Source organism: Jaculus jaculus, chromosome 8 (assembly GCF_020740685.1).
Source record: "Jaculus jaculus isolate mJacJac1 chromosome 8, mJacJac1.mat.Y.cur, whole genome shotgun sequence".
Lineage (NCBI taxonomy): Eukaryota > Metazoa > Chordata > Mammalia > Rodentia > Dipodidae > Jaculus > Jaculus jaculus.
This window is the reverse complement of record NC_059109.1, coordinates 84,773,736-84,798,582: the sequence shown is the minus strand read 5'-3', so window position 1 is coordinate 84,798,582 and position 24,847 is coordinate 84,773,736. Positions and strand designations below refer to the sequence as shown.

General features: G+C 42.6%; 1 protein-coding gene across 2 annotated transcripts in view; it reads right to left on the bottom strand.

Moving 5' to 3' along the window:
- Positions 1-22,843, bottom strand: part of Cds2 (CDP-diacylglycerol synthase 2) — a 62,366-nt gene extending 39,523 nt beyond the window's left edge. The window contains exon 1 of one of the 2 annotated variants that reach the window (XM_045157179.1): positions 22,644-22,843. In XM_045157179.1, coding sequence (XP_045013114.1) covers positions 22,644-22,700 — 57 coding nt within the window. In that variant the 5' untranslated portion in view covers positions 22,701-22,843. The remainder of the gene's footprint in view (positions 1-22,643) is intronic. The other variant, XM_004661495.2, reaches the window with a different exon arrangement.
- Between the last annotated feature and the right edge of the window lie 2,004 nt (positions 22,844-24,847).

Sequence of the window (24,847 nt, the reverse complement as noted above, 5' to 3'; positions counted from 1 at the left end):
CTAAGGTGCTACACACCAAAAGACCTTGTGCTTTCCTGGGCTCCACTGAAAATCCGACAGTACCTGTATATAAGCCCCTATTTCCAAACCTGCAAAACAGTCTCCCTGTTCTTTCTGCCTTTCAATCAGCCCTGGCCCCCATTAATGAAGAGCTTTGGTGACCACAACTGTCTCATCCAATCCACAGCTCTGTTATTCTTCATTAGATCTCCTGTCAGGATTTCTTCTGGGTTTTGCTGCTGCAGCTTCTGTCTGTCTGTCTGTCTGTATGTATGTATGTTTAGGTAGGAGACAGGAACTCACTTTGAAACTCAAGCTAACCCAGACCAATTATTTGTTCCATTGTTTGTTTTTTCCAGAAAGGCTCTGATATGAGCCAAGATGGCCTCCAACTCCCCATGTAGTCAAAGATAACCTTTAACTCCTGGTCATGGTCTTCCTGCTTTCATGGCCCCAGGGCTGGGATTACAGGTGTGCACCACCACACTAGCTTCTGTCATTTTTTTATATTTTTCTTTTTATTTTTTATTTACTCATTGAGAGATAAAGAGAGGCAGGCAGAGAAAGAGTGGGTACACCAGGGTCTCCAGCCACTGCAAACGAACTCCAGACACATGCACCACCCCATGCATCTGGCTTACGTGGGTCCTGGGGAATCAAACCTGGGTCCTTTGGCTTTGTGGGCAAGTGCTTTAACCACTAAGTCATATCTCCAGGCCAATTTTTTAATATTTTACTTATTTATTTGCAGGGACAGAGAGAGAATATGGGTGCACCAGGGCCTCCAGCCACTGCAAACAAACTCCAGATTCATGTGGCACTTTGTGCTTCTGGTTTTATGTGGATACTGGAGAACCAACCCAGGATGTTAGGCTTTGCAGGCAAGTGCCTTAACCACTGAGCAATCTCTCCAGCCCTGGCTTCTGTTAATTATTTTTGCATTTTTTTTTCAAGGTAGGGTCTCACTCGGGAATTCACTATGTTGTCTCAGGGTGGCCTTGAACTCATGGTGATCCTCTTACCTCTGCCTCCCAAGTACTGGGATTAAAGGCATGTGCCACCACGCCCAGCTCTGTCAATTTTTAAAAGGCATCTTCAGGCCTTTGGAAGTTTCTAGAGACAGCTGTCCACAAAAATTCATTCTATTATAAGAATTCCAATGCTTAGCCAAGCTCATGGCTGTCTAGGAAGAACATTTCCCCTTGTAGCTAAGGGATAAGTAACTGAGACTCTACCAATGGGATGTAAACAGAAAGAACAAACTTTTTTTTGTTGTTGTTGTTGTTTTTCAAGGTATGTCTCACTCTAGCCCAGCCTGGCTTGGAACTCACTCTGTAGTCCAGGCTAGCTTGAATTCACAGTGATGCACCTACCTCAGCCAGCGCTGGGAACTAAAGGTGTGCACCACCTCATTAAGCCTCCTGCACACATTTTCATTGTTCGTTTGTTTGTTTACTTGTTTGTTTGTAGGTAGGGTCTCACTCTAGCCTAGACTGACTAGGAACTCACTCTGTAATCCCAGTCTGGCTTCAGACTCACGGTGATCCTCCTACCACTGCCTCACAAAGGCCGAGACTAAAGGCATGCACCACCACGCCCAGCCTCTTGCACACATTTTTCTAACTGAAATTTTAAAAAATAAAATTTTGTAATGCTAAGGAATGAGATCAAGGCTCAACATGTTAGGCAAGTTCTCTATGACAGCCCTGAAATGGCATATTTTAGGAGGTGACCTTATAAAGCTCCTCCTTTCTCCCTAACTCACTTAATGAAATAGATGTGATGGCTGGGATTCCAGAAGCTAGTCTACACTTAAACAGAAGCCACACACCAAAGGTTATGGGAAAAGCAAGAAGGATAACTTGCCCATGGTGAAGCTGCTGGAATCCATCCTCAGGAAAATATAAATATAAATATATATATATTAGTATTTTATTAACTTATTTGAGAGAAAGAGATAATAGGCGCAGGCACACCAGAGCCTCCAGTCACTGCAAATGAATTCCAGATGCATGTGCCCCCTTGTGCATCTGGCTTACGTGGGTCCTGTAAAGTTGAACCAGGATCCTTTGGCTTCGCAGGAAAACATCTTAACTGCTAAGCCATCTCTCCAACCCCATCCTCAGGATTCTTTTACATGAAAAAAAACACACTTCTACCTTGTTTATAATTGATTTTTTTTTTGTCACTTGCAGTTAATCAATTGAGTATTTTTGATACAGAAGCTTGAAATTTTCCTCTGATGTTCAAAGAAACAGGTTATAAACACATAATACTTAGTTACTTCACAAAGGGAATAGAGGCTTAGATATACAGATATGAGCTTAGCAGTATCAATAAAATAGAAAATAAACATACAAACGGCGGGGGGGGGGGGTCACTAATTAAAAAACCTTAGGTCCCACCACCTTCTGAGATGACAACTTCTTCCATAAGATGAACTCTAAGTCAGTGTGGAAAACGCAGCTTGATGGAGTTAAACTGTGTCCACTCCTTACCCTAAATTATATCCCCATGGCATGTGACACTATCTTTGTCTCTTCTCAAAAACATCCTCCAGGGCTGGAGAGATGGCTTAGCGGTTAAGCGCTTGCCTGTGAAGCCTAAGGATCCCGGTTCGAGGCACGCGTCTGGAGTTTGTTTGCAGAGGCTGGAGGCCCTGGCGCGCCCATTCTCTCTCTCTCCCTCTATCTGTCTTTCTCTCTGTGTCTGTCGCTCTCAAATAAATAAATAAATAAAAATTTTTAAAAAATTAAAAAAAAAAACATCCTCCAGCTTCTTTTTTTTTTTTTGAGGTAGGATCTCACTCTAGCCCAGGCTAACATGGAATTTACTACGTAGTCTCCGGGTGGCCTCAAACTCATGGCAATCCTCCTACCTCTTCCTCCCAAGTGCTGGGATTAAAGGCGTGCGGCACCACGCCCAGATAACATCCTCCAGCTTTAACAACACACACACGGTCCTGGCTGTCCTCAAGCTCTACCCACCTCCAAGCAGTCACTTTCCAGACAATCACGAGCTCTGTCTCATCTTAAAGTCAAGAACAGGTGCCCAGAACTCACAAGTGTAGTCAAAAGGAACCATTTCCATCCTTCACCACGTATACACAAACCAAGCAACAACAACAGAACAGAAAATGCAGCAACTACCTGCTTCTATGTTGTAACACCAGCTAGCCTCTCTAAACTTATGAGCTTCCTCTTGAGAGCAGATACCCCCAGTCTCCGTGGAAATGAGTGTCAATGAGTAGTCAGGAAAGATGCCCTGGACTCAGAAACAGTAGGGGACATAGGTATCAATGGATGTGAAAGTTCAAAAAACTTCTTGATGACAAAATATGCTAAAGATTAGCCAGGCAAGGTAGCACAGAGTGAGTTCCAGGTCAACCTAAGCTAGAGTCAGACGCTACCTCAAAAAAAATTTATACATTTTTTAAAAATTTTTTTGTTGCTTTTTTTTTTATTTGAGAGTAACAGACAGAGAGAGAAAGAGGCAGAGAGAGAGAGAGAGAGAGAGAGAGAGAGAGAGAGCGCGCGCGCGCGCATGCCAGGGCTGTTTAGCCACTGCAAACGAACTCCAGACACGTGCACCCCCTTGTGCATCTGGCTAACGTGGGTCCTGGGGAATCGAGCCTTGAACCGTGGTCCTCAGGCTTCACAGGCAAGCACTTAACCACTAAGCCATCTCTCCAGCCCAAATTTATATATATTATACATACATATATATATACACACACATACACATACACATACATCTGATGCAGCCAAGCATATGCTTCATGAAGACTCAAGGGGAAATACAGCCTCTGTCCTCTGAACTCTTAGGGAAGCTTTGGACCAATGACTGACATATGGGTTGGTGCAGGAAAACAAGGCATAGGGGTTGTAATAAAAACTAAAGATCAGGGGCTTGGGAAATGGTTCAGTAGTTAAGGCACTTGCTTGCAAAACCTAAAGGTCTGGATTCAATTCCCCAGTACATAAAGCCAGATGCAGAATGGCGTATGCATCTGGAGTTTGTTTGCAGTGACAAAAGGCCCTGGTGTGCTCGCTCTCCCTTTCTCTCTAAGTAAAAATTGAGGGGCTAGGGAGTTAAAAAAAAAAAAAACAAAAAAAAAAAAACCTGAAAATCAGTAAAGTGAAAACAATTATGCAAGTTATATACTCACTCCCAGGCTCATCTACAGAGAGCCTGGTCATCCTAACAACCTAAAATCTGTAAAATTTCCTTGTAGATATTCCTTGTCAGAATGGGAAAGCCTATTTTGGTCACCCTACCCCAACCTCTCTCTTTCTCTCAAATAATAATAAATAAAATTTTTTAAAGGTCCAGTGGCTAGAGATGGCTCATGGGTTAAAGGCACTTGCTTGCAAAGCCTGATGGCCAGGGTTTGATTCCCCAGTACCCACATAAAGCCAGATGCACAAAATGACACATGCATCTGGGGAATATTCTGGTATACCATTTCTCTTCTCTACTCTCTCTCTTTCTTTACAACTAACATTTTTAAATTTAAAATAAAATAAAAATAGGGGCTGGTAGGCCAGCAAAATGGCACTCACCTACAAAGCCAAAGGACCCAGGTTCCCTTCCCAAAACCCCACATAAGCCAGATAGATACACAAGGTGGCGCATGCATCTGGAGTTCACTTACCGTAACTGGAGGCCCTGGCACACCCATTCTCTGTCTGCCTCTTTCTCTCTTTCTAATAAATAAGTAAGGATTTTTTTTGTTCAATAAATCATAGAGAAGCCATCAATCATGGGCTACAAGAGGGCCTATACCTATTAAACTCTCTATAAAAAAAGTAAAGGTTATCTCATTTGTCCTGGTGCTAACTTACTCTCCGTTGGAGAATCTGCTTCTCTTTTTCAGATAGATGCAGATCCTAAGGAGAGCCACCCCATCATACCTCAAAAGGGCCCTGGCTGAAACTAAGGAAAATTGGCAAAACAAGCAAGGGCGCTGTTTTCCTGACGAACCGGATACCAGCACAAGGGGGCAGGAGACCAACACAGAAAATTCAACTCCTACCAAATCAGAGAGCCACAGCCTCAGAGGCCCCCAACACCTCATCACTGAAGCAGACCAAAAATGAAACCAACATGGTTCAGGGAAATCTTGCGGAAGAGGGGGCGGAAAGAATGTCAGAGCCACATGTTGGGTCATGATATGCAGAGACATTTATCTTACCCATAACTGTGGGCTAACTCCACAATACACGACCCATTTACCTCAACAAGGAGGGGCCAATGGGGAGGGGGTAGGTCATGGATGACCCTAATAATGGTACCAAACTGTCTGTATTTGCTGGAAACAAAACTAATAAAAAAAAAAAATCATAGGGTAGCTTCAGAAATGCTAGAATACAATAGTAATACAAAACTAATAAAAAAAATCATAGGGTAGCTTCAGAAATGCTAGAAGATGGAAAGACAGATGGTACTGAGAGCAAATTCTGACAAGCAAGAGGATGCTCTTTATAACAGAACAGGCATCAAGCACTATGCTGGGAAATCTACAAGGGCAACATGTAAGAAATTTAGGTAACCCCTGGTTAGAACCTGCATCCTGGGCTGGACAGAGGAGCAGAGATACATGGGTCCACCAGAAATCCAGGTAACTAGCCAGATATGGTGACACCACCTTTAATCCCAGCACTCAGGAGGCAAAAATAGGAGGATCCCTATGAGTTCAAGGCCACTGTGAGACCACATAGCTAATCATAGTTAATTCCAGGTCAGCCAGGGCTTGGTGGGGAGAGAAGGGAGGGGGAGAGGGAAGGAGAGAGGGGGGAGGGAAGAAGAAGGGAGGGAGGGGAGGAAGGTAGAGAGGGAAGGGAAGGTAGAGAGGGAAGGAAGAGGGAAGGAAGGAATCTAAGTAATCCCTGGTTAGAACAAGTGTGCTGCGCTGGACCAGAAGAGCAGAGACACAAGGGCCTAGCAGATTTCAAGCCTGAGGTACTTACGGATTTGCGGTTCTATTACAGGGAAGAAAGGAAAGGAGAGGAAAAAGGTCAGCATGGAGAGCAAGGCAGTTTTGAGACAAAGTTGAGTGTGCACTGGCTGAAGGACCTGGAAATGCTTATGGAAAACCACAGACTAGCAGGACAGAGGAAGGGGTACAACTCTCAGAGTCACCAAGGTAGGAGAGGGTCTCATGTTCATGATAGGCATCCCCTCAATGTCAGGGGCTCAGAACAAAGAGGGCTGCCTGCTTGGTCCCAAAGGCTCTATCTATCAAAAGATCAACAAAGGCCTGGAGAGATGGCTTAGTGGTTAAGGCATATGCCTGCAAAGCCAGAGGATCCAGGTTCAACTCTCCAGGACCCACATAAGTCAGATGGACCAGGTGGTGCATGCATCTGGAGTTTATTTGCAGTGGCTAGAGACCCTGGCGAGAGGCCCTGGGCGCACCCATATTCATTCTCTCTCTCTCTCTCTCTCTATCTATCTATCTACCTCTTTCTCTCTCTCAAATAAATTTTAAAAAATTATATATAAATATAGCTCAACAAAGTCTATAAGAAGGCTCAAGGTGGCCTTGTGAGAACCCTATTGCAAAGGAATTGATGCCACAGGCCCCAGGTCAAAAGGACAATGTCAGGTCCTTCCACACAGACACCAGCATCCAGAAGCACCACAGCTGGCACAGAGGCTGCCTCTGTGGAGAAGGAGGCATCACAGTGTACCCTTTGCTCCCTTCAGGTCCTGAGCCAGGTACTGCCTAGTTAAAATAACATTGTAAAGTTTAACTTTCTTCAGAAAGCCCAATGCCATCCCTACTGCTAGGCAAACAACGTGAGGACAAAGATCAGTGGTAAGCACCGGGAGCTAGCTGGCTACTGGAGGCTATGAGGGGTGCCTGACTACTTCCAACCAAGTAGCTACCATATGACAAGACCTAGAGAGGAGAACCTCTAACAAATGCTAGGAATGTATTCATTCAACAAGACTAGCAAATCTGGGAGTGGTGGTGCACGCCTTTAAACCCAGCACTCGGGAGGCAGGAGTACAAGGATCACTGAGAGTTTGAGGCCACCCTGAGACTACATAATGAGTTCCAGAATAGCCTGGACTAGAGCAATACCCTACATCGAAAAAACAAAACAAAAAAAAAAGGACTAGCAAAATCAACAGTCGGGGGGTCTCTTTTTTAAACTGGAGGAATAGCTGTGCTTTTTCACAACTCCCCAGCCTGCAGTGCCAGTCAAGGCCTAGGACAGCAGTACAGCACAGTTGTAGGGTTAACAAGCTGGTGAGGAATATACGTGACCTCAGAAACAATAACCCACAATAATATGAAGAATGATTATCTGCACTGTGAAATGTGTTACAAGATTCACTTTAAGAGTTTCTCTCAGTGGAGGGGGCTGGAGAGATTGCTCAGTGGTTAAGGTACTTGCCTGAAAAGCCTAATGACCTAGGTTCAATTCCCCAGTAAATAAAGCCAGATGCACAATGTGGCACATGCATCTGGAATTCATGCAGCTGGAGGCCTGACACACGTATTCTCTCTTTCCTCTTTCTGTCTGCAAATAAATAAATAAAAATATATTTTAATGAAGTTATGAAATTTGCATAAAAATGGATGGATCTGGAAAGGATTATACTAAGTGAGGTAACCCAGGCCCAGAAAGCCAAGCGCCACATGTTCTCCCTCATATGTGGATCCTAGCTACAGATGATTGGGCTTCTGCGTGAGAAGGAAAAAACTCAGTAGCAGAGGCCAGTAAATTAAAAAGGAGATATAAAGGGAAGAGAAAGGAAGGGAGGAGGGTACTTAATAGGTTGGTATGATATATATGTAAGTAGAATGATTGAGATGGGGAGGGGATATGATGGAGAATAGAATTTCAAAGGGGAAAGAGGGGGGAGGGTACTACCATGGGATATTTTTTATAATCATGGAAAATGTTAATAAAAATTGAGAAAAATATGCACAGACATACATATATATATATATATATATATTTTTTTTTTAATTTCTTAAAAAGAGTTTCTCAGTTGAGCAAGGTGACACAGCTTCTAATCTCAGCACTTAAGAGGCAGAAGCAGGAGGACCAAAAGTTCAAGGCCAATTTGAGTTACAAGAGCAAGAGACACTGGCTAAAATAAAGAAAGGAAAAAAAAAAGGGCTAATCACTTGGGTGGCAAGCATGAAGGCAGAGCCGCAAGCATGAAGGCCTCAGGTTTGATCCCCAGCAACAATTTCTTACAATGTGCAAACTTGTGCTTGCCCTCACACCTCCAAGCTCAGGGACCATTGAGAAAGAAGTGACAGAAAAAATGTAAAAGCCAAAGGAAGGCAAGAGTGCTTAAAATAGTGTCTTCCAGACACAAAGTGGCCTTGATATTCATGACCTCACAATGGCTGGTGCTATCAATACAAGACCTGCAAAATATGAAAAAAAAAATGACAACAACAAAATAGAAGAAAGACTAGTTGGAAAAACAGAATTCAGTGGAAGGGGGACTCAAAAGGGGGGATTCAAAGGGTTGTAAAAGGGAGGTGGTAGGATGGGAGTATGGTAATGGAGTAGTATCTATACATATGAAAGTTGTCAAAAAGCTTTAAAAAAAAACCATTTAATTATTCATGAGAGTCTTGAAGTATATTCCAGATAATGCTACATAAGAAGATAATTATTCCAAAAATTCATTTGGAATCACAAAAAACCTCGAATATCTAAAATAATACTGAGCAACAAAAAAGAGGCTGGTGGTATCACCATATCTGATTTTAACCTATACTATAGAGCCATAGTAACAAAAACAGCATGGTACTGAAACAAAAACAGACATGTAGATCAGTGGAACAGAATAGAGGACCCAGATGTAAGCCCAAGTAGCTATAGCCACCTGATATTTGATAAAAATGCCAAAAATACTCATTGGAGAAGAGACAGCCTCTTCAGCAAATGGTGTTTTGAAAAATGGATAAATATCTGCAGAAGGATGAAAATAGATTCTTCTCTCTTGCCATTCACAAGAATTAAGTCCAAATGGATTAAAGACCTTAACATCAGACTGGAAACTTTGAAACTGCTAGAGGAAAAAGTAGGGGAAACCCTTCAACATATTGGTCTTGGCAAAGACTTTCTGAATACAACCCCAATTGCTCAGGCAATAAAACCACAGATTAACCACTGGGACCTAACGAAATTACAAAGATTTTGCACCGCAAAGGACACAGTGAAAAAAGCAAAGAGGCAACCTACAGAATGGGAAAAAATCTTCACCAGCTATATATCTGATAGAGGATTAATATCTAGGATATACAAAGAACTCAAAAAGTTAAATAATAAGGAATCAAACAAGCCAATCAAAAAATGGGCTATCAAGCGCCACATGTTCTCCCTCATATGGGGATCCTAGCTACAGATGACTGGGCTTCTGTGTGAGAATGAAAATACTTAGTAGCAGAGGCCAGTAAGTTGAAAAGGAGACATAAAGGGTGGAGAAAGGAAGGGAGGAGGATACTTAATAGGTTGATATTGTATATATGTAATTACAATGATTGTAATGGGGAGGTAATATGATTGAGAATGGAATTTCAAACCGGAAAGTGTGGGGGTGGGGAGGGAGGGAATTACCATGGGATATATTTTATAATCATGGAAAATGTTAATAAAAATTAAAAAAAAAAAAAAAGGGCTATGGAGCTAAATGGAGAGTTCTCAAAGGAAGAAATACGAATGGCATATAAGCATCTAAAAAAATGTTCTACGTCACTACTCATCAGGGAAATGCAGATTAAAACTACATTGAGATTCCAATTCACTCCTGTCAGATTGGCCACCATCACGAAAAGAAATGATCATAAATGTTGGCGGGGATGTGGAAAAAAAGGAACCCTTCTGCACTGCTGGTGGGAATGTAATCTGGTCCAGCCATTGTGGAAAACAGTGTGGAGGTTCCTAAAACAGCTAGAGATTGATCTACCATATGACCCAGCGATAGCACTCCTAGGCATATATCCAAAGGACTCATCTCATTTCCTTAGAAGTACATGCTCAACCATGTTTATTGCTGCTCAATTTATAATAGCTGGGAAATGGAACCAGCCTAGATGTCCCTCAACAGATGAGTGGATAATGAAGATGTGGCACATTTATACAATGGAGTTCTACTCAGCGGTAAAGAAAAATGAAGTTATGAAATTTGCAGAAAAATGGATGGACCTGGAAAGTATTATACTAAGTCAGGTAACCCAAGCCCAGAAAGCCAAGCGCCACATGTTCTCTCTCATATGTGGATCCTAGCTACAGATGACTGGGCTTCTGTGTGAGAATGAAAATACTTAGTAGCAGAGGCCAGTAAGTTGAAAAGGAGACATAAAGGGTGGAGAAAGGAAGGGAGGAGGATACTTAAAAGGCTGATATTGTATATATGTAATTACAATGATTGTAATGGGGAGGCAATATGATGGAGAATGGAATTTTAAATGGGAAAGTGTGGGGGTGGGGAAGGAGGGAATTACCATGGGATATATTTTATAATCATGGAAAATGTTAATAAAAATTAAAAAAAAAAGAAGATTATTATAAACTAGGCCTGGTAGTACAAGCCTGTAAGCCTAGCTACTCAAGAGGTTCAGGTAAGACCCTATCTCAAAGAAAAGGTAAGGGCTTAGCAATTACGGGCCTTGCCTATAAAGCCTAAGGACCCAGGTTCGATCTCCCAGAACCAACGTAAGCCAGATGCACAAGGTGGCATGTACATCTAGAACTCATTTGCAGTGGCTGGAGGCTCTGGAACACCCATTTTCTCCCCCCCCCCCTTCAAATAAATAAAATGTACTTTTAAAACTTTTTTAGCTTTTGTGTGTGTGTGTGTGTGTGTGTGTGTGTGTGTGTGTGTGTTTTAATTGACAACTTCTATACTTACAGACAACAAATCATGGTTTTTCCTTCCCTCCCCCGCTTTCCCCTTCATAACTCTGCTCCCTGTCATATCCCCTCCCTCTCTCCATTAGTCTCTTTTAATTTGATGTCATCATCTTTTTCTCCTATTATGAGGGCTTTGTATGGGTATTGGTAGGCACTGCAAGGTCTTGGATATCAATGCCAATTTCTGTCCAGACAGTTGTATGTAAGGAGTGGTACCCTTCCTTTGGCTCTTACATTCTTTCCACCACCTCTTCTGCAATGTTTAAAACTTTTTTATTGACAATTTTCATAATTATAGACAATAAACCATAATAATTCTCTGCCCCCCCCCCACTTTACTCTTCACAAATCCACTCTCCATCATATTCCCTCCCTCTCAGTCTCTCTTTTATTTTGATGGCATGATCTTTTCCTCCTATTATGAGGGTCTTGTGTGGGTAGTACTAGGCACTGTGAGGTCATAGATACCAAGTACAATTTGTGGCTGAACGACTGCACTGTAAGAAGTCCTATCATTCCTTTGGCTCCTCCATTCTTTCCACCACCTCTTGGTGCTTGGATCTCCATACTTGTTATAGGTTTATTTAAATGGTTTATCTTATCTTGATTTAATTTTGATAGGTCATATAAATCAAGGAAATCATCCATTTCTTTCAGATTTTCACTTAGTGGATCAGAGTATATGTTCTTCTTTTTTAAATGGATTATTTTTTATTTATTTTTGTTTTTATTTATTTATTTGAGAGCGAAAGAGAGAGAAAGAGGGAGAGAGAGAGAGAAGAGAATGGGCACACCAGGGCCTCCAGCCACTGCAAACGAACACCAGACGTGTGCGCCCCCTTGTGTATCTGGCTAACGTGGGTCCTGGGGAATCCAGCCATCTCTCTAGCCCAGTGTATATGTTCTTAAAGTGTGTCCCTATGCTTTTCTGAGTTTCTTTGGTATCTGTTGAAATGGTGACTTTTTTATCTCTAATTTTATTAATTTGTATCTCTTCTCTCTTTCTCTTGGTCATATGTGCTAAGGGTTTATCAGCCTTTTGTTAAGTTTTTTTTTTAATATTTTTTCCTTTTTTTTCAAGGTAGGGCTTCACTCTAGCTCAGATTGACCTGGAATTTACTATGTAGTCTCAGGGTAACCTCGAACTTGTGCTGATCCTCCTACCTCTGCCTCCCGAGTGCTGAGATTAAAGTTCACCTGGCTTTTAAAAATATTTTTTATTTGTTAGAGAGACAGACAGTGAGTGTGCACACATGCACCAGGACCTGTAGCTACTGCAAACGAATTCCATATGTATGTGCCACCTTGTGCATCTGGCTTACATGGGTTCTGAGGAGTTGAACCTGGGTCCTTAGACTTTGCAGGCAAGCACCTTAACCACTAAGCCATCCCTCCAGCCCAAGGTTTATCAATCTCATTTATCCTTTCAAAGAACCAACTCTTTGTTTCATTGATTCTTTGGATTGTTTGTTTGTTTTTTGGTTTCTATTTCATTAATTTCTAATCTTTATTATTTCTTCCTGTCTACTGAATTTTGGTTTGCCTTGTTCTTCTTTTTCCAAGGTCTTAAGGTGAAATATTAAGTTGTTTACCTGTAATCTTTCTGATTTTTAATATAGGCACTTAAAGCTATAAATTTCTCTCTTATGACTGCCTTCATTGTGTTCCAAAGGTTTTAGAATACTGAATTCTCATTATCATGAGCCTATGAATATTTTATTTCCTTTTTGATTTCTTCAATGACTCATTCAGTAATGTACTATTTAGTTTCCATGATTTTGTGTATGCTCTATTGTTTTTGCCTATTGTTGATTTGTAATTTAACCCTGCTGTGATCAGAGAGTACAAGGAATTATTTCAATTTTCCTGTGTTTGTAAAAATTTGCCTTGTGACCTAATATATGGTCTATTTTAGAGAATGTTCCATGTGATGCTGAAAAGAATGTGTATTCTGCAGCATTTGGACTGAATGTTCTATAGATATGTGTTAGGTCCATTTATTCTATCATTTAATCCAGATGTCTGTTTACTTTTTGCTGGGATGACCTGTCAATTGATGAGAGTATTGAAGTCACCAACTACAACTGTGCTTGGAGTTATCTGTGACCTTGAGTCTAACAGTGTTTGTTTGATGAAACTGAGAGCTCCCATATTAGGTGAATATATGTTGAGAATTGTAATATCCTCCTATTGAATTATTCCTTTAATCAATATAAAATGACCTTCTTTATCTTTCCTAACCAATGCTGGTTTGAAGTCTATCCTTTCAAATATTAGGATAGCAATACCTGCTTGTTTTCTAGGCCCATTTGCTTAAAATACAATTTTCCAACCGTTCACCCTAAAAGTGCCTTTTGTGGAGAGAAGGAGCCTGCCTTTTAATCCAGTCTGCAAGCCTATGTCTTTTGGTTGGGGCATTGAAGCCGTTGATATTAAGAGTTATTATTGAGGGCTGGAGAGATGGCTTAGAGGTTAAGGCACTTGCCTGCAAAGCCTAAGGACTCGTGTTCAACTCTGCAGATCCCATGTAAGCCAGATATAGTGACACAAGTGCACAAGGTTGTACATGCACATGAGGAGGTGCATGCATCTGGAGTTCAACTGCAGTAGCTAGAGGCCTTGGCACTCCAATGTTCATTCTCATCCCCCCCCTTACATAAAGAAAAAAGCCAGTCTGTTGGGCTTGCCTCAAAAAAAGAAAAAAAAGTTATTTAAAGATACATATTTATTCTTGCTATTATTCTTGTTTTGTAGTGCTTTCCTGCGGGGTTTTTTCTGTAGTTTCTTGTATTCTTTGAGTATGGTTTATTTTTTCCTGTTTCCTCATGTGTGTGCTTTCTCTTTAGCATGAAGGATTCCTTCAAGTATTTTCTGTAGAGCTGGTTTAATGGTCATATATTCCCTTAGCCTGTTTTTGTTGTGGAATGTCCTTATTTCTCTGTTAATTTGGATAGATAGCTTTGCTGGATAAACTATTCTTAGTTGACAGTTGTTATCTTTTAGAACTTGGAATACATCATTTCAAACCCTTTCGGCTTTTAAAGTTTGTGCTGAGTAATGTGCTGTTACCCTGATGAGCTTGCCTTTTAGGTGACTTGATGCTTCTTCTTAACTGCTTTCAATATATTATCTTTGGTTTGTGGGTTTAGTAGTTCAATTTTAATATAGTGAGTTACTTCCCAGTTTTGTCTGTTTAGTGTTCTAAAGGCTTCCTGTATCTGTATTGGCATCTCTTTCCATATTTGTGGGAAATTTTCTTTTATGATTTTGTTGAAAACATCTACTACGCCTTTAGAGTGAAATTCTTCTCTTGCTACTATAATCTGAATTCTTTGTTTGATCTCTTCATAGTGTCCTGAATGTCTTAAAATCCCCATTTACACCTTACAATTAATTTGTCTTACTCTGTGTTGGACTGTATTAGATCTGTCACCTTCTGCTCTCTCCTTGACCCATTGTACTGGTGAGACTTTCTACAGTTTTCTGTTTGATTTATACTGTTTTATATTTCTAGTATTTCTGATTGGTCTTTCTTTAGTATTTCTATTTCCTTACTCATGACTTGTATTGAATTCCTTATTTCATTAAGTTGTTTTCCTGTAATCTCCTCAAGGAGTTTATTTCTTTCTTTGATTTCTTTTTTAAAATATTTTATTTATTTACTTATTTGAGAGAGGTAAGTAATTAAAGATATGTATTTCTTCTAGCTATTATTCTTGTTTTGTAGTGCTTTCCTATTTTTCTTTTAGAGGAACAGTCAGAAAGAAAGAGACAATGGGCACACCAGGGCCTCCAGCCATTGCAAACGAACTCCAGACGCATGAGCCCCCTTGTGCATCTAGCTTACACAGGTCCTGGGGAATTGAACTGGAGTCTTTAGGCTTTGCAGGCAAACGCCTTAACCACTAAGCAATTCCTTCAGCCCCTTTCTTTGATTCCTTTGATAGCTTCTGTGATTTCTTTGAACATAGTTATAATCAACTTTTGAAATCTTTGTCAGACTGCAAGCCTTATAATTGGCCAGCCAGGCCAAATGAGCCAACAGGTACAATAGTGGCATGTCTGTCATGGTGGAAACCAACTGCCCTCCAATTGGACTGGAGGCCTGCTCCATGGGGAAAACACATCCCTGATACTGAAAACTTAAAACAGGGGTAGTCAGGAGCCCTAGGGGTGTAACATCTGCTGATGTCTGGATAAATGTATATACTATGCTTATCAAACTGCCCAGTAAGCACTTCTCGTAATATTTATACCCTTATATTAACACTACTCGCACTTTGGGTAAAGAATCTTCTCTTTTCAGATGGCCATGGCTTTGGGATGACTCAGAAGGTATCATAGTGCTGGAAAGAAGTGACAGGAGTACTGAGTAATATCTCAATCACACCTTCCAAGGCTCAGGGTCTAATGCAGAAGAGGTGGCAGAAAGAATGTAAGAGCTAAAGGAAGGGTAGGACTCCTTACAACGTGCTCCCTCCAGACATAAAATGGCCTGGATATCCATGACCTCATAGTGCCTGACACTACCTACACAAGACCATCATAAAAGGAGGAAAAGACCATGACATCAAAATAAAAGAGACTGATTGAGATGGGAAGAGGATATGATGGAGAATGGAATTTCAAAGGGGAAAGTCGGGGGGGGGGGGTTATTACCATGGGATACTTTTTATAATCATGGAAAATGTTAATAAAAATTGAGAAAAAAAGAAATCTTTGTCAGTGTTTCATCTAAATCAATCTCACTGGAGGTCATTTCTGATGGTTTTGTCATTTTTGGTGGAATTATAATCTACAGTATTCTTAGAAATGTAAATCTGACCTTATAGTATCTTCAGGGTAGGAGCTTAAGGTACCAGGTGTGGCTCTCATATCCCTCCCACAGAAACAGCATGATCTTAGGTGCTGGGTTTGCCTGCTATGTAAGTATTCCAGTAGGCTGGGTGGAGCAAAACAGAGGCAAAATCTAAAATTCAACCCAATCAAAATCAGCATGGAGTACTTATGTAAACATGGGTATTAAAGCCCTAAGGGTATATGACCCCACTCCCTTAATCCTATCAACTGAGAGACTGAGATTTCTGGTCTTTAAAGGGTTCCAGGTCAGCCTGGTGCTAAGTCAGACCCTGCTCCCAAGAATGACTGATGACGACGACAAAAGTACTATAAATCAGGAAGCAACAAAGGATAACCTCAAACTACAACTTACTTAAGAATGGCAGGGCTGAAGAGATGGCTTAGTGGTTAAGGCACTTGCCTGCAAAGCCAAAGGTCCTAGGTTCAATTTCCCAGGACCCATGTGAGCCAGATGCACAAGGTGGTGCATGTGTCTGGAGTTTGTTTACAGCAACTGGAGGCCCTGGCGTGCCCATTCTCTATCTGCCTTTCTCTCTTAAATAAACAAACAAAAATGAAGTCTTTTTTAAAAATTGGAAAGCCAACTATCAATCAAATCTAACACATAACCTGCCCTGACATTGTAAGCGTGATTAGTACTTCCAGTGCAGGCCTACAAACCAAGTTTGGGGCAGGTACTGACCTAGTGTAAGTACCTTTTGGGATGGCTTGTCTCACTTATGCGACTTGGCTGCCTAGAGTCCCTCTTTACTGCTCTGTGGGCTCAGGTAGGCTGACTCGGTCAGTTCGTCCGCTGCTCTGATTGCCTGTGCTGAGTGCTGTGTATCTGAGTTCCCTTCCCAGATTTCCAGTGGTTGCCAGGGCTGGTGGTTGGGGGAGGGGAGGGGAGGCTGTGGAGGGTGCCTGAAGTTATACCAAAGTTGTGTAACTGGTCTCCATGATCTTCTTACTCATGAACCACTCAGCTGATCCCTGCTGTCTTCTTCCAGTTTTTGACAATGCAAGGAGGCTGGTGTTAGTAGAATCTCCCAACCTGGGTTCTGCTCCTATGGCTCAGGCGTAAGCGGTGGCCGGAGCCAATTCTGGCTGGTTGACTGCTTGCTAAGCTCCAGGTCTCTCCTGCTTCTCTGCTGTGGTTGATAATTTCTTATACACTTTCACTTTTTGGTAAAAGTGTACTGTGGTATTTTTCTGCTTATTTTTCTCCATAGGCTGCTTTGGTGTGGCTACTACACAGCCATCTTACCAGGAAGTGCTTAAATAGATTTTTTTAATCTATTTTAGCCAGCAGCAACAATAGCCTGAATGTCCATACAATGTAACATGCTCTGTCTTCGGTATCTGCCATACTCACTGAATGCACTCAATGATCTAGGAAGCATGATATTTTATTATTCCTAATGTAGAAATAGACAAACTGTTACTTACATAACTTAAGTGACTCGTTCAAAGTTATACAGATGGTAAGTGGCAAGCCCAGGCTCAAAGTAGGTCTAGCTGACAGTGAAGTCCTTGCTCTTAAACACTCTACAGTCAAAATGCAAATTCTTGAGCTGGAAAGATGGCTTAGCAGTTAAGATGCTTGCCTGCAAAGCCTAAGGACCCAGGTTTGATTCCACAGAACACACATAAGCAATATACACACAGTGGCACATGAATGTGGAGTTTTTTGCAATGGCTAGAGACCCTGGCCATACCCGTTTTCTTTCCCTCTCTCTCCCTCCTTCTTTCTAATAAATAAATAAAAATAAATAATTAAAACTTTTGCCCACACTTGGGAAGCAGAGGTAGGATCACTGTAAGTTTGAGGCCAGACTGAGACTACACAGGGAATTTCAGCCCAGGTTAGAGACAGACACTGCCTTGAAAAAAACAATTATTTTTTCTAGCCAGCTGTGGCAGCACATACCTATCTAATGCCAGTACTGAGGAGATGGAAGCAAGAGGATTTTAGGTTCAAGATCAGCCTGAGCTACATGTAAGGGTGCTCAAGATCAGCTTGAACTACATGGCCAATTTGAGGTTGAACTACATAGTTAAGACACTGTTTCAAAACAAATAACTAATTTACTTCCTATCTGTACTAGCTTCCTCCATGTAGAATGGAAGTCCCTGAAGCAAGGAAAGCTCTCATTTTAACAGCACTTCAGTATCTAGGTAAAGCAGAAAACCCCAGCACTTTAACTTCCCAACAAAATCTCCTGGAATATCAATTCTAATTTAACTTGTAGTTCACATTTCATGCCAGTTGATTCTTATTTTCATATCCATAAGTGAAGAAATTAGGAACTTTCCAGCTAAAGATGTTCTAATAATTTCAACTTTTTTTTCTTTTTTTGGTTTTTCAAGGTGGGGTCTCACTGTAAGCCCAGGCTGACCTGAAATTCATTGTGTAGTCTCAGGCTGGCCTAGAACTCACATCAGTCCTCCTACCTCTGCCTCCCAAGTGCTGGGATTAAAGGCGTGTGCCACCAAGCCCAGCTCAACTGCTCTGTTTGAGATTTAATTTATTTATTGGATAGAGAGGCAGATAGAGACAAAGTTTTCTAAACTGCACTGGAAAAACATGGTAGGATAGAGGGAGGATCATTCCCAAAGCTTAAATTCTGATTCTTAGTTTGGCAACCATGCTGTGCTTTGGGACTTTAAAATTATAAGCACATGTCCCAGAGGAAAACATTTCCTTTATTAGCAATTGGCTTTGAAATTTCCATTCTAGGATGCTAAATATAACAAAATACCTCCTGACTTTTATAAATAAACACATTCTCCAGATTATTTTGATATTAGTGATTATCTATGACAAGACATTTTGCCACAGTAGTTAAACAACATTTTGAGGAATCTTTCAAATTTGTTCTTTACAGAATTGATCTGAGATTGTTCCCTGGATTTTTATACTATGAAATAATAGAGTTCACATTTCACAATTCATTCCCTAAAAAGACATCCTTGCTTTGTTATTCCCAACATCCCTGGATTGTAACACAATATTAGCAAAGCCAGAATTGTGAAAGTAGGTCTTTTTCTAAACTATAAAACATAATAAATCTGGATTTTTTTTAATTTTGGTACATATATTCATCAAAGGCAAATAATAAGCCAGACATGTTGGCTCATATCCATACTCTGAGGTAGGAGGATCACTGTTGAGTTCAAGGCCAGCCTGGGCCACAGAGTGAGTTACAGGTCAGCCTGGGCTAGCATGAAGCCATGTCTCAAAACAAAAAGTCAAAGAATGCTTTTTATAGCTTTTAAAATATACTCTTATTAAAAATCCCCAGCCAGGCCAGGCCAGGCCAGGCGTGGTGGCACACACCTTTAATCCCAGCACTCTAGAGGCAGAGGTAGGAGGATCACCATGAGTTCAAGGCCACCCTGAGACTCTCCATAGTGAATTCCAGGTCAGCTTGGGCTAGAGTGAGTCCCTACCTCAAAACAACAACACAAAATCCCCTAAATATGGGTTGGGAAGATGGCCCAACAGTAAGAGCACTTGCTGTGCAAGCCAGAGGACCCAAATTCAATCCCTAGCACCCACACTAAAAGCCAGACATGGTCCCATGTCTATAACCCACAGTATGGAGGGAGGGGAAGAGACAGAAGGATCGCTGGAGCTCCCTAGTAAATAAGCCAGCCTAATTAAAACATGGAAAAGGGAGCTGGGGAGATGGCTCAATGGTTAAACACACTACTTGCAAAGCCCATATGTCTGGGTTCAATTCCATAGTACCCATGTAAAGCCAGATACAGAATTCAAATTCAGTTCATCTGGAATTCATCTGCAGTGGCAAGAAGCCCTGGTGTGCCCATTCTGTTTATCTCTCTGTGTGTGTTTACAAAATAATTTTTTTTAATGCTGGAGAGAGAGCTCAGCTGTTAAGGCACTTGCCTGCAAAGCCTAACAACCAGAGTTTGATTGCCCAGTACCCATGTAAGGCCAGATGCACAAAGTGGTGCATGAATCTGGAGTCCGTTTGTAGTGGCTGGAGGCCCTGTAGCACCCATTCTCTCTATCTGTCTCTCTTCTATCTCTCTCTGCTTGCAAATAAGTAAAAATGTTTTTAAAAGGGCTGGAGAGATGGCTTAGCTGTTAAGGCACCTGCGAAGACTAAGGACCCAGGTTCAATTCCCTAGTACCCACATAAGCCAGATGCACATGGTGGCACATGCATCTGGAGTTCTTTTGCAGAGGCTAGAGACCCTGGTGCCCACATTTCCTCTCCCATCCCCCACCTCTTTCTCTTTCAAATAAATAAATAAGACATTTTTTTAAAAATGGAAGCTCCAAGTTCTGTAAGATATTGTCTCAGACAAGAAAAACAAGCAGCAGAGGACATCCAATATCTTCCTGCATCCTCCACACATGGGCACAGGCACACACATATACCACATTTACTACATACACACCAAAAATAAGTAAAAATATATAATCCCATCAATGACAATTGAGAAATACTCAATAATGAGGTGAGGAGTTAATTGCCTTGTCCAGGGTAACAGCCTACAACAAGCCTTTAACAGAATGTGTATCTGACAACCACACACATTCTTTCAGTGCTTAAGTGGTTCAAGTAAGTTGAGACCTAGAGAGCTGGCTTAGCAGTTAAGATGCTTGCCTGTGAAATGTAAGGACCCAGGTTTTGATTCCTCAGTACCCACATAAGCCAGATGCACAAGGTAGCGCATGTGTCTGGAGTTCATCTGCAGTAACTGGAGGCCCTGGTGTGCCCACTTTGTCTCTATCTGCCTCTCTCTCCAATAAATAAATAAATGAAATTTAAAACAGAGCAGTTGAGCTGGGCTTGGCAGCACTTGCGCCTTTAACCCCAGCACTTGGGAGGCAGAGGTAGGAGGAGTGTTGTGAGTTCAAGGCCAGCCTGAGACTATACAGCAAATTCCAGGTCAGCCTGGGCTTACAGTAAGCCCCACCTTGAAAAACCAAAAGAAAAGAAAGAAAAAGTTGAAATTATAAAAACATCTTTAGCTAGACAGTTCCTCAAGGCTTCTCTACCCAACATATGGATGTGAAAGTAAGAATTGACTGGCATTTTACCTATGGGGGATGGATTCAAAGGCTGTTTTGCTTTGCTCTGTTTACTAATACTTTGTCTACTTACTATAGTTAATTTTTCTTTCTTTTTTTTTTTTCTTTTTCGAGGTAGGGTCCATCCCTAGCCCAGGGTGACCTGAAATTCACTATGTAGTCTCAGTCTGTCTCATAGCACTCCTGCTACCTCTGCCTCCCAAGAGCTGGGATTAAAGGCATGAGCCACCATTCTCACAGCTTCTTGGTTTACAGAGTCCCACTAACTTCAAACTGATCTCATCCGTAAAGAGGGTTAGAGCCTTCAAACTAGGAGTAGTAGTAGTCAGGGTGAATATAGTGTTCTTCTAGGACAACCTAGGATACTTAAGGGGAGGATTAGAGGATTAATTTGCTCTAAAACATATTCTAAAGATCAATGCATACAGTTCTTGGGTGATTCACTATCAATAGTAGTAACAAAATTACTTAAAACCTCATTATTATTCATGCAAAACATTCCTCCTACTAAAAGAGCTCGATTGGCATACTATTACCAAATTCTGTATTTGCTTCATGCCTTAGGACGTCCTAATGTCCCTTTAACAGTAATTAAAGTGTATGCTGTAGGGCTGGTGTGTAAGGCAACAGGACGGCTGGGAAAAGATGATGCTGAGTTCCAGCCAACCTTTAATAAAGTGAAATGTTAAATGTTACCGCAGATCCTCCAATATCCAAGAAATTCAGGCGGTTAGAACTCTCATTTTACTGTATATATGTATATATGCATGTATGTATGTATGTATGTATGTATTTGAGACACATAGAGAGAAAAAGAGGCAAATCGAGAAAGAAAGAGAGAGAGAATGGACACGCCAGGGCCTCCACTACCAATGAACTCCAGACGCCTGGCTAACATGGGTATTGGGGAATCGAACCTGGGTACTTAGGCTTCGCAGGCAAGTGCCTTCACAGGTAAGCCATCTCTCTAGTTCAGGACTCTTTATTTTTAAGATTACATGTGGGTCAAAATAAAGTATCTGCAGGTCACCAATTAACCCCTGAGTTAACCATCTCCATCATTCTGGTGCAGACTCCCTGTCTATCCTACACATCACTAATAGTCCGAATTTGCTCCTGACCATGCAAGCTCGAAAAGTACAATAATCACAGTGTCAAAGCTTAATGCTGTCACTCAAGTCCCACAGTAACACAACCACTGTCCTTTTCCTCAACTTCCCTACACAAACCTCGTACTTTCAACTAAGATAGTCCACCAACACCCCGCCCCAACTGGCTGTGTCCCTGCCAAGATGGCCTCCTCGGTACCTTCCTCCGTTAGCCCATCAGTGCCCACACTTAGCACAGGGCACAAGCCCACCATCGGAATCAGCCCCTGCAACACCTGCTGATTAACATGCTGGTTCACCGCGAAGTCAAGATGTCTCTATGACCAAAGCTAACGGATGTAGTGTCTTAATAAGCCTCACGAATGATTTGAAATCCCTCAGCAGTGAAATGCCCGTGGCCAGGATCCCCGTTCCGCCCCCCCAACGACTGTAAAAGGCAGCGGTGAGCCCCCAGGCGCTCAGCGGAGGGTCCCCGAGCTCTGCAGCGTCTCCAGCTTTCAGCCCAGCTCTGCAAAGCCGCGCGCAGCCTCAGCACGCTCCTTCCTGCACCCCGGGGGCCAGCCCCGACCCGACCCCCACGTGCGGCGCGGGCGCGGGCGCGGGCGGACACCGAGGCGCCCCTGCGCAGCCCAGGTCTGGGCCGCCGGCGGCGCGACAAAGGGTCCGGGGAGACGACGGCGCGAGCCGCGCTGCCCCGCCGCGCCCACCCGGACTCCACTCGGCAGATGCCGCTACCTTGTCCTCCGGCGGGGTATCGGGCTCGCGGACAGCCCTCTGCCTCAGCTCAGTCATTCTGGTGAGTTCGGCGTGACGTCGCCGCGAGCGAGCAGCGCGGCCGCGGGAGCGGTCAGCTCAGCGCGCGCACCGACTCTCCGACCGGGTCCCAGCGACTCAAGGGCCTCTCTGCAGCCGGGTCGCCAGCCCCGTAGCCGGCCCCGCCCAGCGCCTCGGCTCTTAGCTGTCTTCTCCAAACCCCGGCCGCTGGCTCCTCCTCCTCCTGGAAAGAGGCTACAGAGCGAGCGCGCACGCGCACCACCTTCAAGTTCCCCCCCAGGGATCCTCCAATGGAACACGTACATCCGGGAGGCGGGGCCTCGGAGGCGGAGCTGAACAGAGTGTGGAGACGCACATTGGACACCAGGGAGAGGGGGCGGGAGAAGGCTACGATTTAGAGCAAGATGAGCCAATGAGAGCTGCCTTCCGCCTTGTGTGGCTGGCGCTGCAGTCCTGAGTCCCGGGTCCTGGAACCTGGGTCCTGGTTACTGGGACTAGAGGCGCCCCCTGCAGTCGAGTTTGGCGAGCGCTTGCTGCCGGACTCCTCCCTCGCGCTCTTGAGAAGACTGACTCCAGAGAGCCCACCTGACTGGGAGGAGGGGCTACAGAAGAGCTGAAACCCAAACTTCAGTCCACGTCGTCTTGCCAAGAAGTGTTCTCAAGCCGGGCGTGGTGGCGCACGCCTTTAATCCCAGCACTCGGGAGGCAGAGGTAGGAGGATTGCCATGAGTTCAAGGCCACCCTGAGATGACATAGTTAATTCCAGGTCAGCCTGGACCAGAGTGAGACTCTACCTCGAAAAAAAAAAAAAAAAAAAGAAGTGGTCTCGAGTGATTACACTAATTGTTTTAATCACGGAGCAGAATGACTTATTTGATTGGTTTGTCTAATCAGTCCACACATCAAATGGATGTGATTTTCGTTTGCAAGGAAAATCATCACAATTTTTCAAATTTCTTGTCTTCTGGAGCTATGGTGCGGATTGTTTTTAGGGTGGCCTTGAACTCATGGTGATCCTCCTGCCTGTGCCTCCCGGGTGCTGGGATTAAAGACGTGCGCTACACTTTTGTAAATAAAAAAATAAAATAAAATTTTTAAAAAGAAGAAACCTAATTTTCTAAAACCATCTCTGTATAGAAAATGGAATGGAAGCCGATGGTGGTGACGCATGCCTTTAATCCCAGCACTCAAGAGGCAGAGGTAGGAGGATCTCTGCGAGTTCGAGGCCACTCTGAAACTCCGTAGTGAATTCCAGGTCAGCCCGGACTAGAGTGAGACCTTGCCTTAAAAAAAAAAAAAAAAAAATAAGAAAGAGAGAAAATGGGCATACCAGGGACTCTAACCACTGTAAACAAACTCCACAGATACATGTGCCATTATGTATGTGCATCTGGTTTATATGGGTTCTGGGAATCAAATCTCAGCTCTGAAGTTTCACAGGCAAACGCCTTAATTGCTAAGCCATATCCCCAGCTCCAAGGGGGGGGGGGGATAATAAATATGTGTGTGTGTGTGTGTGTGTGTGTATTTTAGAGAGAGATAAGAGGAGAGACAAAAAGTAAGACCTCCAGATGGATGCATCACTTTGTGCATCTGGCTTTATGTGGGTACTGAGGAGTCAAGCCTGGACTTTTCAAGCAAGCACCTTTAACTGCTGAGCCATCTCCCAAGATCTAGGATATCTTTTATAGTGTTTTATAATCTTATTTTTCTTCTTAAAATGCTTGTTGAGAATAGTATTCATTTTTTAACTTTTTATTAACTTCCAAAATTATAGACAATAACATGTGGTAATTCCCTCCCTCCCCTCACTTTCCCCTTTGCAATTCCACTGTCTATCATAACCTGTACCCCTCTCAATTAAGTCTTTTATTTTTATGCTATGATCTTTTCCTCCTATTATGATGGTCTTGTGTATGTAGTGTCAGGCACTGTGAGGTCATGGATATCCAGACCATTTTGTATCTAGAGGAACACATTGTAAGGAGTCCTGACATTCCTGTGGCTCTTAACGTTCTTTCTGCCACCTCTTCTACAATGGACCCTGAGCTTTAAAAGGTGTGATAGAGAGGTTTCAGTTCTAAGACTCCTCTGTCACTTCTTCTCAGCACTATGGTACCTTCTGAGTCATCCCAAGGTCATCACCATCTGAAAAGAGAAGCTTC